This window comes from Alligator sinensis, unplaced genomic scaffold (assembly GCF_000455745.1).
Source record: "Alligator sinensis unplaced genomic scaffold, ASM45574v1 scaffold760_1, whole genome shotgun sequence".
Lineage (NCBI taxonomy): Eukaryota > Metazoa > Chordata > Crocodylia > Alligatoridae > Alligator > Alligator sinensis.
Window position 1 is genome coordinate 2,246,392 of NW_005841989.1, and position 18,966 is coordinate 2,265,357.

Consider the following 18,966-nt stretch of genomic DNA (forward strand, 5'->3'; position numbering starts at 1 on the left):
TTGCATTCCTGGTGCTGATGGCCACCATCGTGGCGTTCTGCTGTGCACGCTCACAGAGAAGTAAGTGCTGTTCCTTTCTCCCATTTAAAAAGCAATTGCTGGGGTCAAACAGAGTCCTGGAGACTGAGGTCCTCTGTGACCACAGAACAGCAACAGCACAGGGCAGGGCCATATGATGTACCCTGACTCAGAGTCAAGCCTTCCATATTCCTGCCTGCTAAAGCAATCAACCCATGGTAGCAACGTCCCTAGTTTGTAGGAGCAGCAAGATCCGCTCTCCCCTGAGCAAACTGCCTGTTGGGCTGGGGCTATGGTGAAATGCTATGCAGAGATAAGAGCTAGGCTGTGTGGAAATTGTCCCAAACTACATTAGCATCCTAATGAATGGCCAGTCCAACCTGCTCAGAGAGCAATCCAGACGATGGCTCCATCCAGCTCTCTGACGATGTAGTCTCTGGTGCTTGAGGCCATTTTGTATTGCAGGGAATGCAGTCTGAAATATCAATATCCATGCGTGCGTCTGTGGCCTGAGCAAAATCAGCAAAGGAATGGAGAGTGTAGGCAGAGGCAAGAAGGACAACATGCTGTGTGAGAGCGTGGGGGGGTGGTGTAGGAGGAGAATAATAGTTCATGCAGATTTAGATACTGAGTTTGCCGACAGGACACCGTAGCAATCTGGCTGTCATATGCATCCACAGAATGTTTAATGCTACTTTGCACTCTCCCAGCACCTCCCATGAGAGGATTTCAAAGCACTTTGGTAACAAGACGGGCCACATTCTAATCTTCAGTACACCCGCGTGAAATCCGGGCTTCCTTTGGGCATAGCTGAGTCAGATCTCACTGTAATGTTTCATGCAACACAACACCTTGCTTTACAGATGAAGATCTTGAAGCTGAAGGAGATGTTCAAGATCATACAGAGAATCAATGGCAGAATGGGAGCAGAATTCCAGAGTCCTAGCACCCGGTGCTGTGCTCTGAATGCACAATTTATAACAAACCTGCATCACACAGGCAGGATAAAATACAGCTATCATTTAACACCTCAAAATTAGGCACTGGGGAAAAGCATATTTCTGACTCTGTTCATTCTTTGTTTTTCAAATCTCCTTTGTCACTGTAAGATATGAATTTTCATAAGGAATTACAGTCAGTGGCAATTACATAGGGCCTATGGTATATGATATGATTTGCTGCCGAGGGAACACAAGTTAAAACCACATCAAAGGCCCAGGTAAAGGAAAGAAGAGGTAAACAGAGCAGTATCATGTTGCCTCATTAAAAAAAACACAGAAATTAAAGTGTGATTGTTGGCTATATGAAAAGGAATCAACCCATCCGGGAAAGGAGCGTGATTGTTTTGAGCTTCTAAGACTGCGTCAGAGAACAAGCAATATTTGACAATGCTTCCAAACTATGGGGACACTGCAATAGAAACAACTAAGCCAAGTGCTGTACGTACTCTCTATGTTTAGTTGCCAGAAAAACACAGTCGGTTTTCTTTTTTGATTGTTTGCAAAGAAATCAAAGATCCCCAACTCCTCCCAAGTGGCTGGTCTCGCACAGCAGAAAAGTGTTTAATTTTAAGGACAATAATAATGCCTTTTTCTTTTTTTTTTTTAACTCTCCCAAACCCCATTAGCAGCTCTTGCAGGTATTAGCAAATTAAATCTCAGGCAGTCATTAATCTTGCATTTTAGTAAGTATTACTGATGGATGGGTGCAGTGCTAAGACCTGAGAACAGGCCAATTCAATTTAGCTAGAATCATTCAGCAATGATGTGTGATTCAAGCAGCCCAATAGAAAATGGGCCAAACTGTTGTTACCATGTCAATGGTCAGACATAATCAGTCGTGCCTTCCCCGTGGTTTTTCGATAGACATGCACGCACTGCATCATTCAGAGGAGGAGAGAGCATGTGGTTCATTATATCCTTCTTATTTGATGTAACCAGATGGTACAGGGTTCTTTACAGGACATACAATTTAACATTAATGTGGTGACGATAGATCAAATATGCAATGGAAACGCCAAGTTTTACAACTGAAAGCAAAGCCAGAGATTCAAAGTGTTGGTCACTCACAGGCTGAGCAGCATTGGAATGGTAGTCGGCATGCTGCTGACAGCTCTCTAAACCTTGGGGGGAATTCAATGGCCACCTGCTGTCCAACTGGCTGTCCAGCTCACAGTCCTCTTGGGGGACTTTCCTTCTCTCAGAACAGTAGCAATCCATTAAAGATTCCTCATTGCCTGCAACAAGAGAATGGCTGTCCGTTCCCCAGGATCTCCATGTTGTACGCTAGAAGTTGCCAACAGGGCGAACAGGGCATTGTGTGGCCAAGGTACAACAGCCAGGGGCTGTGCCCTGGGTGGCTGCAGTGACAGGGGGACCAGCATCCCCTCTAGGTGGGCACCTGAGCCTGATGCAGCAGTCACACACCACTTGTCACAGTACTGCTGAGTGGCTCAGTGGGTTAGTCTGGTGTTGTTAGGATGGGTTTGTATTGCTGGTGCTGCTGCTACAGTGTATGATTTCAGATACATCCAGCCCACTCACACTTGGCAAACCCAGAAATGTGGCACTGACACCACTTTAAGGGCCGTCCCCCACAGCAACTCTCAAGATCCCCATCACTGGCACGTGCAAAAACGACTGCTGGGGACGCTCCTGGGGCAGCGTCACTGCTGCCTTTCTGGGTCTGACCCATGCAAGCTGGCATGGGGTGTGCATACTGCAGGTGTGTGGCTATCTGAAAACCAGGCATCTGGCAGCAGGAAGGACGGGGCTTAGACTTACCCACAGGGAGGAAGGAGGGTGCAGGGCTTAAGCTATGACTGATGCATGCAAGGCCCATTAATTCCTCAAATCTGCAATGATTTTTGTTCCGTGACTTTGGGTGAGCTTCTGTCTTTGGATCAGTTCTCTGTTTGTGAAATAGTGACAATAGCCCTTTTCTTCCCACTCAGTGATGTTGTGAGGACAAAGAGCACCAGGGACTGACAGTGGTGACCTGGAACTGCACAAATACTTTCATTACAGCTCAGTCAGTGTTTGTAGGATAGTAATGACTGAAAGCCCACACCTGTGGATGGCTGTTTGGTCCCCTGCATGCAGCAAGTGGATGGGTGTCAGTGCTGCACTCGCTAGAGAGGCCTGGACCCCACCATCCCCTTGTCATTAATTGGCATGTCGGGGCTGTATTTGCACAGCCCTCCAGAGGCAGCCACTCTTCAAGGCATTGAGGCATATTGGCTAAGCATTAGGACACCAGTCTGCAGTGATGCTGGGCCTGAAGGCATTTAAAGCTTCTGACTAGACACCAGAATAACTGACTCAATGGCCAGTGGGGCTAAGCATGCTCAGCCTCACTGACATCAGTGGGTGGGGAGGCCATAGCTGAGAGCACGTTCTGGCCACAGCAGGGACAGAAAATGAGCAAGCATGAAACAGGTTTAAATTCACATTGTGTGGCACAGCCTGGGCTGCGTTTCCTAGGACATGAACTGAAAAGCAGAAAGCAAGAGGAAGTCTGAGTGATGGGAGCCTTCCAGGTCACAGGTCTTCCCATCTGCCTAATGGGTAGAGTGTAGAGCCTGGTCATCAAAGGACAGACGGGGCCGATTCCTGACTCCCAAGGTGTTGAGCCACTCTAAGACAGTTGTGAAACAGTAGGTGGCTGTGATTAGAGTACTGAAGTAGCACTCAGAAGATCTGGGGTTCACTAGTAACACTGCCACCACCTCACTGTTTGGCATGGACCCATCACTTCACTTATCTGTCTCAACTCCCCCTCCCGTAAAACATGGCCATGTCTCTCTCTGAGCATGGTGTTGAGACTAACTCCACTGATCTTTGGTGGCATTCAAATAATTCAGGTATCAGGGGCACCTGAAAGTAGATAGACCGACCTTGATTTTCCATTGCTTTATCTTGTGCTCTCATCGCACCGATCCAAGAGGTATGATGCTACCATACCAGAGTGGTCACAATGCACAGTGCATGTACGCTGGCATAAATGACTATGCCCTGCACTGCATGTAATAGTCTTTCCTTAGAGCAATATCAACATCTAGGCAGGCTTCCAACAGAATCAAGATTGGGCTGGGTTACCCATGCTGTTTACTGGGATTAGCTGCTTAGATGTTGAATCTGAGCACATGAGCAGTACAAGTGGAACAGGCCTGTCAGAGCACTCAGCCTGACCCCTTGCAAGTGTGGGAAAGAATCCTCTGGTGGATACCACATCAAATGCAGCTGTGACTTGCCCAGAAGCCTGATGTCTATTCAATAATGTGGGTTTTAAAGGGTGGAAAGCAAAAGCTGTCAAGGCCCTGTTCCAAAAGAGCAAATAAATAAAAAAAAAGTAGAAAGAGGAAAACAGATCAAACTCCCCAACGCCGTGCACGGTGATTGTTCCTGCACAGCCATCTGTCACTCACACTGCTTTCCCTTTGGGAGCCTGTTCAAACCATTCTGTTCTGCTCAAACAAAATGAGCTCTCCAGTCTGAGTAGCATGGTGGGGCAAAGCCTGCTTGGGCAGCAGATGTTGGCACTGGAGCAGCACTGCATGAGGACACAGTGGGGCTGCTGCTTAGGAAACAGGGCTGGCAGGCTGTAGTTGTACTAACGAAATGCTCTACTGAGAGTGGAAGAGAAACTTCTGTGCTTCTTGACAGTGGATGGGGCAGCAGACACCCAGAGCAGTCCTCTGGCTAAGAGTTAGCTAGGCTGACCAGGCTCATGGGGACTCTAAAAGGTGATTTAAAGCCAAAATTGGCTGTGAAAGAGCTGCCTCTATAAGGGCCAGATTTGCAAAAGCCCAGTGCCATCATGCATCATCAGATTTTCAGCAGCTCTGGGTGCACATTGAGTTCTGAAGCCTTTTGAAAGTCTGGACCCATGTCTGACAGCAGGAACTGCCAGGGACTGGCCATCTGACAGTCTGGCCACTGCTAAGGATGGGGAGCTCTTGAGAATATACCTTGGTATTTAGCCCCAGATTACTGCTTGCAGCCTCATCACAGAGCTCCTCCAAGGGAGTGTACTACAGAATAGTAGTTCTGCCCTCGAAAGAGCCTGTATGAAAAGAGCACCTTCCTACTCAGTGGGTCTGTATGGCTTGCATCAAGAATCCCATCTGCTGACTTTACTGGCACATGTTTACTGTGTCTTAGTCCTGTTATCCCAGCAAGGTGGCTAGCAGGTCTAAATCTGGCTCTTACAGATGCAGCTTTTTCACTGCCAGTTCTGGTTCTAAGTCACTCTTTAGAGCCGGTGTGAGCCCAGTCAGACTAGCTAACTCCTAGCCAGAGGACTGGTCTGAATGTCTGCTGCCCCATCCACTGTCTAGGAGAAGGAACTGGCATCTCTTCCTGCTTGTTCATTATCAACAGAATTGACTGCTATGTTCCAGTCGGTGGCATCTATGCAAACCTAGGAACAGCAATACCACTTCCACCAGGGTCAGCAGGGACAGAGTTTGGCCCACAGAACCTTTAGTAATGACGGTAAAAAGAAACTAGCTTGACTGTCAGGTCTTGGTGGTGAGGAGCACTGGACACAACTGGAGTCAATGAAAGACACTAACCATGGCATCCCTCTCCTTGTAACATGTCCTTTTTATGAGGTAGAACTGCTTTGTAAAAAAACCCCAAAAACCAGTGTTTGCTTATGTAAAGCCAAGATGTACTTGCAACTGGATATCTCAGAATCTGAGGGTAATTGCATCTTATGATTGTCTGTCTGTGAATATGGCATGACGCATTGCATATGACCGTTTGGAAGGATTTGAAAAGTGGAAATAGCACATTGGAAGGAGAGGAAAAGAAACTGTTTCAGGGGTAGACCGAGGGGTATCATTTTGGGTAATGGAATGCAAGTAGCACAGATCCCACGGTGAATGGCTCATGACAGATGAGTAGACATGCCAATTTGGGCTGAACAGTGGGAATAATTTCCTAACAGTAAGAGTGTGCATTAATCTCCCAAGGGAAATATTGGATCATTGGTTGAATCACTTAAAACAATAGCCTGGGAACAAAACCATACTGCACACTGTTCCCCATGGAAGGCACTAGGTGACCCAGTAATCATCCTGGCAACAGAGCTTCCCTATCTCAGAGCTGAGATGCTCTCATAATCTGGTTGCTTGTAGAACCCATATTCTTTTCTAGCTATCAGAAAATGCCTGATGTAGCTAATGATAGTTAATGGACTGCAGAGCAGCCATTGTGAAAGGCAGTTCCTGTAACTGCTTTAAGAAGCAGCAGCAAAATGCATCCCAAGTTACAGACAGTAAGCTGAGAGAATCCCGGGGGCAATTTTTTAAAAACTGCTTTAATACGCATCTGTCATTGTATCTTTGATGACATAACAGCCCACAAGTTATTTAAGGGCTAACACCCCTGAGAGAGGACTTTACAAGGCAGTAATTAGCTTTTCCTTGTGATTAAATTCAGAGACTCCAGCACCATAAACATTATTCCTACTCCAGGATAGTGATAAAGATACAAGTAGCAGCCATGGAAAAAAAATCAGAAAGAACCATGCCCATTGCATCCTAAGACTTGGAAAGTCCCATGCTATTGAATTCATGGATGAGATGGTCATGGTGGGTAGTGATGAGCTTGGTTTTACAGGAATGATTTAATCATAGGAAGATAAATGGGAAACATAATTAGGAGAACTGAGTAGGTACAAAAAGAAGGTACTTAATTAAGGAGCCTTTCACCTATAGGTTCAAATCAAACCTGGCTCAGGAATGGTCAAGAGTTTTTAGTTTTTCTAGCTACTAGGTATTCAGTTCAACTACTAGTTTTCAATCCAGTTATTGATGGATAAGTCAATGCCATAACTAGTAGCTGGTTGACAGTCTCAGTGAGGCAGCAGAAAGGTTAATTAGGAAAGGAGATGTCAAGACCCACTTGTTCTTTGGGGGGGGAGGGATAGACTAGCACTGCTGTGCAGTCAGATTCCCATCCCAGCGCATTCTTGCCACTGCTAAAATTAACAAACAATGAATAAATATGGAGGGACTGCCCAGTGTGATGAGTGAGCCTGCCCTGTCTGGAAGGGATGTAGCATTTTATTTCACTGGGATGAAACCCTCCTCCTGTTCTACAGTCATAGCATAGCAATATGCAGAGCAAGGTGTTCCCTTGTATGCCAAGTCCATTGGGCAGGGTTGGCTGGATTGTGTTTTTCTGTGGACAGTGTCAATAAAAATAAAATAAATCATCACAATTTTTGGTGACAAGGATTAACTTTTCAACACGAAAACTAAAAAAAAAAAAAAATATAGATATTTCTAGTCAGAAATACTGCCCCGGTGCATCACGGATAAAGAGAGTTGTTGCTCAGACTCCTTGGGCATGTCCAGATGAGCGCGATTGTGTGGTATGTGGCACTGCAAACACGTTATATCCAGGGGTAAAAAAAAAAACAAAAACAAAAACCCCAAAAATGGAAAAAAACAAAACAAAACAGGCACAACACACACTTGGCCACGCGCTCCTGAAAAGTGGAGCCGGGGTGCCTGGAGCTGCACTGCAGCTGCCGGCCAGGCTCCACACAGCAGAATCGCCACAGCTGCAGCCCTGGGAACCCCTCAGGACTCCAGATAAAGCTTGTCCCTGGAGAACCAAACGTCCATGCACATCTGGACGTGCCCCTTATGCCTCTATTCTTCTTTATAGGCCAGGCTCCTTGCTTGAATGATAGCTTCTCTGGTTCCTCCTTGATACCCGTCACAGTGAAAGGACTTACGGAATCCTTTGCTGTGGTCCACCACAAGTCCAGCTTCGTCTTGGACTCCTTACCATGGGGGGACGTGGATATGTGGAAACTGAATTGTATGTCCCAGGAAGCATCATAGTAGCATTTCCAAATGGAAATGGCTTCGGGTACTTGGGGGTTTTTTGGTTTTGTTTTGTTTGGGTGGGGGTATTCTGTTTTTTATTAGGGGGAAAAAAAAAAAAAAAAAATCAAAATTCTCTGCAGAAATCAGGTATTTTCTGTGAAAATGAAGTATGACCAGAAACTCAATTTTCCATCCAGAGTAACTTGGAGGGGCAATTTTTGCCCATTTCTAGAGCTGTCTGGTCCAATGGGACCAGTCCTGAAGCAGAACGTGGAGTAGAAGGAAAATACAAGGACTATACAGACATATGGTCCATCTCCAATGTCTTAGCTTTATGAAGGAGAACCTGCAAAGGGCTATGGAATAAGGGAGCCTTCTGGCCACACACAGTCCTTTGTACTCACAGCCAAGTCTTCTCAAATGATGAAGGGCATGGTGCACAGTGATGAGCCCTTCTCCCAGTCTATACCATGGAAAGGGAATATAAAGGGGTAGGAAGTTTAGAACCGTTAGGGTCAAGGAACCTGTCCTGCAGGAGCCTGCCAGCCTCTGGAAGTCACCATGATAGGAGATCATTCAATTCCAGTTTGGTTTCTTCGCACTTCTACCATGGCTGTAGGCACAGAAGGCAAACTAGACAAAGGATGGATGCGATTGTGCCAGTGTCACAAGCAATTGCAGCAGTCTGAGATAATGATAAAGACTGACTACTCAGCTAAGACAAGACAGCAGGATGTGGCACAGGTTAATAAACCTAATGCTTCAGAACATACGCTGATGGACCACAGCAGTAATGAAGGACTTCTTCATTCATATAATCAGTGGTCAGCTGATTTGTGGAGGTACGAGAAGCACCATTCTCAGGAACCGCAAACACTGGCCAATGCTGGAGACTGCGTTCCCGACCACATGAACCCACCATCTATTCTGGAGTGGTCTGCAGTAGCCTGCCAGCTGAAGATGGGCAAGTATCTTTGTCATGGAGTTGTGACGTTAGACATTGATGCAATTATCACATACTGTGGGGGTATCATGCAGAAGAGTCATTATAGCTCTGGGGCATCCTCTTCCTACCGTAACTCAGTGATTCCCATTTCGGCCCTGTGGATGTCAGGAGCTCTTCCTTTTACAGAACAGGAAAGGGACGGTCGCACTCTCCCCATCTGCTCCACATGTAACACTGGGCTCCTGAGGCCCAGGGCTCCCTCCCACATAGACAGAAGTAGAGTGAGCCAAAGCTGCTCTCTCCTGCATATCATGACATCCCTTGGAACTCAGCAGACTTGTTTCACATCCACAAAGTTGCAACCATGCATTATTTATGGGCATTTCAAAACTACTTCTGCTTGAGTGAGTCTTCAGATGAGGTTACAAAGTGACTTGTTCTGTATATCTTGGAATGCCCAATGATCTGCCAGATCCTGCAGAAATTGGGGTGAAAGCCCAGCAGAGTTTGTGAAGGATTTTTTTTCCCCTCAAAAAATAAAAATAAAAAAAATAAAATCTTTAAAACCAGATTCTCAGCTGGTGTAAGTTTGCATAGGGATGCTGAAGTAAGAAATGCAGCACTATTAGCTAGCCAGAAATACATAGTTATGCAGTTTACTGTACCAATTTTGAACACAGCACAGTTCAGCAAATAGGGGCTGGTAGCCCAGAGACCTAGGTTATAGTTGCAGTGCCAGCACTAGCATATTACTACACTGCAGTTGCCCACCTCTGGTGTAGTACCTTGGCCAAGTCATCTCTTTCCTCTGTGCCTTTGTTTTCCTATCTGAATATAGATGGTATTTGTCTAATAGGAGCAATAGGAACACCAAGGAGGAAGAAGAGTTATTTATGCTAAAGGTCAATGATGATACAAAAGCCAGTGATGATTCAATGATGAGCAATAATTATACAAAAGCTAAATATAAGCTAACTATGAATAAATTTAGGCTGGATATTAGGAGGTTTCTAGAAAGAGCCGCCTAATAGGAACACTGTGCAAAACCCCTACCTTGTCCCCTACCCCACCCTAATCAGTTTATCAAAAGGTTTCTCTGATGAGGCTGCCAGTGATAGAAGGGGAATGGACGTGGTGATACAAGAAGACCCTTCAAGTCCTACCTGTGTACAGCTCTGAGATCCATGGAAAGAAAGTACAGTACTGCAGAACTGCAAGGTGCTCTAACAATTAACTCTTAACTATTACCTTGTGTAACACTGTTCAGGCTCCAGGGTGGCTGTGATACCCCCTGCTGACCATGCAACCTTTACCCTGCTCCAGCTCTAGAGTGCCTTCCCCTTGTTACTCACCTGCCATGCCCTGATGCAATTGTTTGATGGGAAGGAAGGCTGCCCAATGGGTCCTAGAGCAAACCCCAGTTCCTCTAGATACCAGCTAGTTCTTCCTGGCTCCTACTAGTCTCCACTCTGTGCTATCTAAGTGGGCCTTGATGGCTTTAAAAGCTAATCATGGCCTCCGACCTGCCCTACAGCTGTACCGATGCCTCACAGGTGTTACCACTTAATTCCAGTGGGCACTTAGTCCCAACCCACTACCAGGCCACCTGTGGCCTTTACACCCTTATCATGGCCTCAGCCGCTTCCCTTAGCCTAGGCCGACTGCCTGATCTGGCTTCTGGGTTCTAGCCCTTGACCACCTAATCCAGTTTTATCTTTGCCCTGTCCTGGGCAATACACTTGCTGAGTCTGCTTTGGCTCCTAAGCCCTCTGGCCCTTGTCACTGTTCCTTTCATGCCCAGGACCCCCTGGCTCTGTCCTTCCTGGTCCCTAGGCCCTTGTCCAGCTCCTGCCCAAGCTAGGCTTCAGCCTTTCTCTTTCTCTCTAGGCTTCAACCACCCCCTCAATCCTATGTCTGCAGTATGCCCTGAACCAAGGCCCTAACAGAGCTCTAAACACCGGCATTCCCTGGCTCCTGCCGTAGATTAAACCACCATGCACCCCTGAGCACTCCCCTATGGCCTCCACATACTCCACTTTCAGCTATGCTCACACCACCAGTTGAAGCTGTAACCAAAGAACAAGCCTGGCTATAAAACAAACTAAACCCCTCTTGGGCCAAGCATAAACAATGGCTGGCTGCCTAACCCGAAGTAATATTCCTCTGTAGAACAGCAGCCCTCTACTTACCTTCCTCCAGGTAGCCCTATTGCTAGCTAAGCGCTCACCTACATTTCCCCATGCTCTGGAGCTCTTGCATCTGTAGTCCCCAAAGGCCAGACCACCTCTCCTGGCTCAGGGCCTGTGTTTATACATATCTCCCTGGCCCTAGCCCCTTTTGGTCAGGTAACTCCCTGAGCTGCCACCTGCGTTTCCTGATTTAGCTGCCAGCTCAGCCCCGGGGTAGCTTATTGCTGCTGACCTCTGCGGTAATGATATCTTGTCTTCCATGCAGGGCTCTAGCCCATTGTGCTACTGCAGTGCAGCTAGTTCTGCAGTAAGTACTTGTAGCAGGTAAATCCCTGGGTACCTGTTCCTCGCAGCTCATAATGAGCAGCTTTCCCTGCCTGAGGCTCTCCCTGCTGCTCCTTCACCCTTTAAGCAACAGGAGCTTTCAGGTCTCTTTTACACCTTGGTCTTTCTTACTCTCTTGGGTGCAAACTTGCAAACTGTTGAGGAACCTAAGTTCCTGCAGTAAAGTGATGGATCAGGTCATAAAGTTACAGAGCACCTCGTGATACTCTTATGCCATGCCATGGAGGGGGTCAATGAGGCACCAAGACTTGGCTAAAATGTGGTCCACATTATAGAAAAATAGCACTGCCATATACCATGTAACGAACATTATATGGTCATGCATACACCACTCCTCCCAATTGCATAATGTGCCTGTGTCAGCGTAGCTGGTCCTGTGGCAAAGCAGTGGATGCATTTTTTTGCTTTCAGGGGGATTTAGCAGCTGGCAAGGAAGAAAAGCCAGCCCACTGTGAGCAGCCAGCTCTCTGTAGCCCACAGCAAGTGCTGCAGCTCCTCAGCCAACTGTCCAGGAGCCACTGGCATAGACCATTTAAATAAACTGGCCTCTTTAGAAGCCTGTCAAAATACCATAGTTGCTGAGTGCATCACTTTTGGAGAGGGATGTTAGCTACAAAACTTGGAGGCAGATCTGAAAAGCCCAGAGATTTGGAAGTATTTGAATCCAGGGCTTGGGTCAAACCCTTTAAGAGGCAAGAACCCATCATGATAGGTGGATTCAATTCTCAGTTTGGAGCATAACTTCAAAGTTTGGGCTGTGTTTAGAGCTGGCTGTTTGGAACCACATCCTTCTCTGCTTTTCATCTTAGACTCATGCAGATATTTCTTCTCCTTTAAGGCCTGGTGTTTGGTGTCTTTGGTTTAATTTTTCAAAAAACGACTTCTTCAAAAAGCTGCTGACCCCTCCTGGGAAACCAAGAAACATTCACTCCAGAAACATCCCAGTCTCTCAGTCCCATTTCCCCTCCTATTGCTTTCCTACTGCACAAAAAAGCAAGCTATTTCTTTAGAGTTCAGCAACAGCTGCTGCTGATTGAGCAGGCTTTAGATTGGGATCGCAGACACTAGCTAATTCTTTGCTCATTAATTTTTGCAAGCCCCCTTTTCACAATGGCTTCTGCAATCCCTAGCTGCCTCTCAGACTTAAAGAGCAATTGGGAAGGCTCTTCCTGTGAAAGTCTCAACCCAGCTGAAAAAAGGGAGCAGGGAAGACTCACCAGAACCTCTTTTGTTAACCCTCATCCCGATGTTACACTTTCTTTCCACTGGTGCAGCTGAAGATCCCACTGATCAGGCATTTAGCCAAACCAAAGGTCCAATCCTGGGGATCAACTCAGTGATGCTTATTCAAAACCTTGGGGTTGGTAAATAGAGTTCCTGTCCCTTCAGTATCCACTACTGAGAATGTATTGGACCAGGTTGATCAAGATCTGGCCCATGGGCTGGATCTAGCTCACAGAGCATGTCTTCCAGCCCATGGGGCTCCTCAAGGGTCCAGTGGCAGCATTAATTGCCATGGCTCCCAGAGTCACAACAGTTAGTGCTGCTATCCCTCATCACATGGCTGAATCTCAGGATCCCTGGGGACCCCCTCAGGCCACATCTGGAGTTATCTTGCTTGTGGGGCTGCCTGAAGGGTCAAAATCTGATGGTGGGAAGAGCAGTGGCCACCGGGACTCCAAGAGACGCAGCAATTAATGCTGCCACTCCCAAATTGCAACCCTACAGGCCAAATGACACAGCTCCATGCTCTGGATCCAGCTTGTGGACAATCCCTGGGCTCTGGATTCTACCAGAAGACTGACACTGCACCACTTACCTGGTTTGTAGGCCTGGATGAGTTGGGCGCCACTGTGCAGTAGCATTTCTGGGCACTAACTGTGACACAATGCTACTGTGCAGTAGCTCATTGCTACTGCATGCTAGCATTGGAAAAAAACCGTGTGGGTATGGTATTGCACAGTAACGCCAGTACTATGCAAGTACTAAATGATTGCATAGTAACAACTGTGTAGTCTGCCACTCATGTAGATGTGGTCACAGGGTACATGCAAATACTGTACTAGAGAAACACAGTAAAAATCAAGGCTTGGCCTGCTGGTGACCATTAGGGATTGCTTTCTTCGTGAATGAATTCCTCTGGATGTTCATGAATATTAAGAGCAGAAGGGGCCCATTAGATCACCTTGTTTGATCTGGCTAACACAGGCTAGAGGACGTTACCCGGTAATCCCTGCATCAAGCCTGTTACCTGGGAAGGTTTCAGAGATCTTTTGCCTCCCATTTCCTGCACGTACTGTAGTATTCACAGTTTGATCCCTAAGGCCAACATGGAAGCTCATAAAGATGGTATTGCCCTGCCTGACTTCCAGATACTTTTCCCCTGTTAGAGCCATCTTTATGAGTCTCCTACCATTTGCAAAGTGATACTATCACACGTACTTCTTGAGTGTGTCATCAACAAGTTCTTTATTCTAGATCACAGATTCTGACACTCGAGCTAAAGGACTGCATTCAACTGGACACACTCTCATTTTCACTCCTGGTCATAAACTGCTGTGTTGTTCAGGAGCAACTGCTGAGCTCCCTGGAGGTGACTACATTTCGGTGGTGTATTAAACAGTTTCTACCTCCCCTTTATCTACCTCACCAATTGTTGCAAAGCTTGATTAATGAATGTTTGCAAAGTGCTGTGAGACTCCCTGGGTGCAAATAACAAAGAACATCTCAGTGAGAAAGTGGATTTCTTTATGGTAGGTTATTTCACGTTGATGGGGACCTAATTCTCAGTAAATGAGCCAAATCTCTGAGATCATGATAGCCTGCGAGTAACAACTCTTCTATCTCTCTTTTACTGTCTTGCTCTTTGCTCAGATCTGAAAGGTGTGGTATCCGCCAAGAATGATATCCGTGTGGAGATCGTGCATAAGGAGCCTGCCTCAGGCAGAGAGACAGAAGAACACCCTACCATCAAGCAGTTGATGGTAAGAATTTATTCCTTTTCCCTTGACTTCATTACTCTGTACAACCTTTGACAATAATGAGTGTCAGCACATGCAGTTCAATGCACTAACGCCCGCTGAAAGCAAGGGATGCTCTTCCAAAATCTTGCCTGTCACTCTGAGTTGTAGGTTTCACTGCCATAAAAGCTCCTTGAGTGCAACTTTGCTAATGAAGAAAAAGAGCTGGGAGAGTTTTATTATTGTGGCTGAGCAGCCCACAGGGCTAATTGTAAAGCAAGTTTGCTACCTCAGTAGGGAAATTGCTGCAAATTGCAAATGGACACTCAGTAGGTTGAGCAATATGTAATAATAAACTAATTAGAGAGCAATAACTGTGCGGGTCTAAGGAAGCTTCAGAGATTTATGCATGCAAAAAAGTGTATGTGCATGGAGCCATTTGCAGTAGAGGTTGTTAACTTCACTAGTGTCTTGCCATCCCAGCAGGCCTCTGGCCCTGTCATGACCTGAAGCTGTAATAAAGTCAGATTCTTACCTTGTTAGACTTGAACAGCCAAGCCCTCCTAGGGGGGCTGGTTATCTCTCCAGTTGGGAGATCCCCAGCAAAAGTTACAGGCAATGCCTGATGCAGTGTATAAGCCTGAATGTGAGTTATCACTGACCCAACACCCCAAGTGGGTGCTAGATAGCCCCGTGCAGCCAGAGTTGACACCTTTCTGTGGAGATGTAAATCTGGGTCCACCAGGTTAGTAAAGATGTTTCATTCTCCCAAAGACCTCGGCCTGATGCTGACTGGGAAAAACAACTGCTTCTCCTTGAGTCCATGTCCATTGGAATGCAATAATTTCATAGAATAATAGAAAATGAGGGTTGGAAAGGACCTCAGGAGGTCCCAGCCCCATCTATATCACCCCAGCAAAGGCTTTGTCTGGCCACCTCTTAAAAACCTCCAAGGATGGAGATTCCAGCACCTCTCTAGGTAACCTTTTCTGGTGTTTTACTACCCTCCTAGTGAGAAAGTTTTTCCTAGTATCTAACCTAAACTTCCCTTGCTGCAACTTGAGACCGTTGCTCCTTGTTCTGCCGTTTGCCACCACTGAGAACAGTCCAGCTCCATCCTCTTTGGAACCAACCTTCAGGTAGTTGAAGGCTGCTATTAAATCAGCCCTCAATCTTCTCTTATCCAGACTAAATAAGCCCAGTTCCCTCAGCCTTTCCTCATAAGGGAATTTGGACATCATGGGTGTAAAACCCATCTGAGTCACTTGGAACTGACCTTCCTGACCCTCTGAAGGTTCCCAATGGCCTTTGTGCAAGAGCTGGCAGGGTGGAAGTGCTCAGCTCTGGTGAAGAGGAAGAATCGCCGGTGTCGGCACAGGTCCAGCGCAGAGTTGGTTCTGGGGACTCAGTTCTCCCTTCAGTCCGGCTGGGGCCTGCCTGGAACATACTGATGGGGGAGGCATAGCACAATGCTGCATGCCACGGGTTGTGCTGTCCCAGTCCCAGGGACTAGCACAGCCTGCTAGTCTGCCTGCCTTCACCAACACTGGGTCATGAACTGTGCTCCCTTGCAGTTATCACTCAAGAGAGCAATATGATGATCTAAAACTGGACTGAAGGATGGCTGAAGCTTCCATTCACAGACTTCTCCCTCCTTGGCAGAAAGAGGGGGTGGGGGGCAGGGTTGTGCAGTATCATCTACTCCTCCCCACCCTGCATGGGGATGTACATAGGGAGAGGCAATAAGGCTGGGGAGACATACCTGAAGCCCCAGCCCCATGCTAAGTGCAAGACCAGGGCTCAGCTAACCAAGCTGGACGGTGGATTATGCATTCATGTGAAGCAGCATGCACAATGGGGAACCCTCCCACCCTGGGAAGGGGTGGGGGAAAACCAGCAGGATAAGATGAGGAGGCCCCTAGGACTTCTGAGCTGAATCCCAGGAGGTGCTGGGGGTTCATGGCGCAGATGCAGCATTTCTCCTGCAGGATGGCAACCCCCACTCCCAGTGGAGCAATCCAGGGGGTTCCCTTGAGTCAGTATCCTGGGGTCTTCCTGTCCAGGGATAGAAGGAGCCCCACTGCTAGCTCTTGTCACCACTGTACTCTGCATCCAAGAGCTGCTTTGCATTTGCTGTTGCTAGCTCATGTCATGCAGTAAATGAGTAATATAAGCAAAGCAAATGGGGAGAAAGCTGAACCATAAAAAAACCATCCAGCCATAGAAGGAGAAAGTCTAGAGCCTCAATACACAGGGAAGCAGACAGATCTCAGCATGTTTGCTGGATTATGGGTTTTCTTCCGTACCAGTTTAAATTTGCAGGCAGCACTTGTCAGTGTTAGTTCATTCGGGCTGCAGAAGATGCTCTGTGAATGATCATTGTAAACACGAGACAGAGGCAGCTTAGTGGGGTGGGCAGGATGGATTTTAGGTGGTCCATACGTATAGCCAGGAAGCCTTACAGTTGGTTTGAGAAAGGATGGATACAGACTCGGATACTGCTTATTATCCCAGTGCCATGTCTTGCTACCTGAGTGGAGATTTTTTTGTTTAGGTCTCAATTCTCTAAGGTGTTAACACACTTTCCCCTGTTCAGAAGCACAGGAGGGGAGAGCTAAGATCAAACACAGAAAATCTGAGCTACATCAGAAGAGTCTGGTGCGAAACAGCTGTCCCAGATCTCAAAGATCATAAAGGGAGGTGAACTGTGGTTGTGGGGCTCTTCTCAGGTTAAGCTCAAGTTGTTCATTATTTACTTATGCCTAGCACTGCCCATGCTGTGCTCTGCAAACAGAGAGAAATACTTATACCCAGCCCCAAGGAGCTTAGTGATCCAAAAGGATGAGTCTGAGGTCAGCAAAACAGCTTTGTTGAGGGGCACAGGCATACAACAGGGGGTCAGGAAGCACGAATGTTATTCTGGGCTCTGGTGCTGCTGTGTTGTGAGAAAAGCCATTTCCCTACTCTATGATTCAATCACCCCAGATGTGGAGAGGAAATAATGATCAATCATCAATAAAGCACATTTTAAGTGGCACAAGGACAGGTTGATAGATATCAATCATCCTTGAATGGGGTGCTTTTAGTGGGGTTCTGCTATGAAGCTGTTCAACACATCTTTATCAGTGATCAGGAAATAAATATAGAATAATGGCAGATAAAATTTCTGGCTGACAGAAAGATTGGCAGGGCAATAAATAACCCTGAGGACAGGGTAATCCTGAGAGCCGTCTGTATTGCTTGGTAAACTGGGCCCATTTAAACCAAATATGTTTTAACACAGCCAAGTACAAGCTCATCCCTTTGGGAACAAAAACTGCCAGCCGTCCCTACAGATTGGGGACTGTAGCCTGGAAAGCGGAGGCTCTTATGAGGATTTAGTGGTCATAACGTACAAACAGCCAAATAGGAGCTGCCAGTGTGAGGCTGTGACACAATGGGAGAGTGTGATATGCGAACAGGGGAATGGTGTGGAGCAACACAGAGGGGTGTAGACACAGCATTGGTGAGACCAGTACTGGGACACAACAGGCAATTGTGGTCTAATGTTTTAAAGCGGATCTTGACAATTTGCAGGAAAAAATAATTGAGCTGGAAAACATGCCTCACAGAGAGAGGCTTCTGGAGCACAATCTGTTTAGCTTATCAAGAAGAAGATTGAGAGGTGTCTTGATTATGCCATATAAGCATCTTTACATGGAAAACTACCAAATAGTTGAGGAATTTCAATTTAACGAAGAAAAGCAGAGCGCACACCAATAGCTGGAAGCTGAAACCAGATAGATTCAAGTTAGACACGAGGCACACATTTTTAAGAGGGAGCTGGAAAACCCCCCGTAGGAAGTGGTAGATTTTACATCTCTCAATGTTTTTCACTCAAGTCAGGGTGACTTTCTGGGAGATGCCAGTCAAACACAGCTGATCAGATTCAGTACAGGAGAACATGGATGGCTTGTGTTACTCAGAGGATCTGATCATCACATCTGGCCTGACTATCCCTCAGTCTGCCACTGACCAAACATTTGGGGACTTATGGATGGAAGATCCTACAGCAGCCATTCCCAGTCATTCTGGGTATGAACCCCAATTCCAGGGTTGCAAGTCAAGCTCCAGTGAGAGCCCACTCATTCTTCTGACTCCGTGGGGTAGACAGCCCCAGTTGTAAGTGCTGTCACCTCATTTAGGGTCACAATCCCTAATGTGGGAACCACTGTACTAGAACAACATGCCCCGGGAGAACCTGGTAGCATTCGTCAGCAGCAGCCACAGGGGCTCTGCAGGAACCAGCTGGTGATTTTGGTGCTGGTGCATGAGGTGTGAGGAGCACCCCCGCCTCGCCCAAGGCCGTCAGCTTCCCAAGGCTAGTGAGAGTTTGTCTGTGTCTGAATAGACCATACAACATAAAGGGAAGGAGGGGAGGAGAGTGAAATAATGCACTCCAGGTCAGAGGCATAGCCAGGAGGCAAACCCCAATTGCCAAGCCCTGATCATGGCCACACTAGATCCCATTGCCCACCTTGGATACAGAGTAAGACAATGCCCTTAACCTAGACAGTGCAAGTTGCAGCCTTTCCACAGCTGTGTGTCCAGCACTGGACACATCCAGCACTGCAGCACTGTGGTTTGGCCAGGCCATACCCCAGAAAAAAGGCCCTCCCTGTT

At 47.0% G+C, this 18,966-nt stretch overlaps 1 protein-coding gene across 1 annotated transcript in view; it reads left to right on the top strand.

Annotated features, from left to right (window-relative positions):
• The window catches only part of KIRREL3 (kirre like nephrin family adhesion molecule 3), a 357,023-nt gene that overhangs the window by 316,369 nt on the left and 21,688 nt on the right, over positions 1–18,966 (top strand). Inside the window, 2 exon segments of the mRNA XM_006021359.1 lie at positions 1–60; positions 14,219–14,328. The exon segment at positions 1–60 is cut by the window's left edge and continues 28 nt beyond it. Of these exon segments, the coding sequence (XP_006021421.1) occupies positions 1–60; positions 14,219–14,328 (170 nt within the window).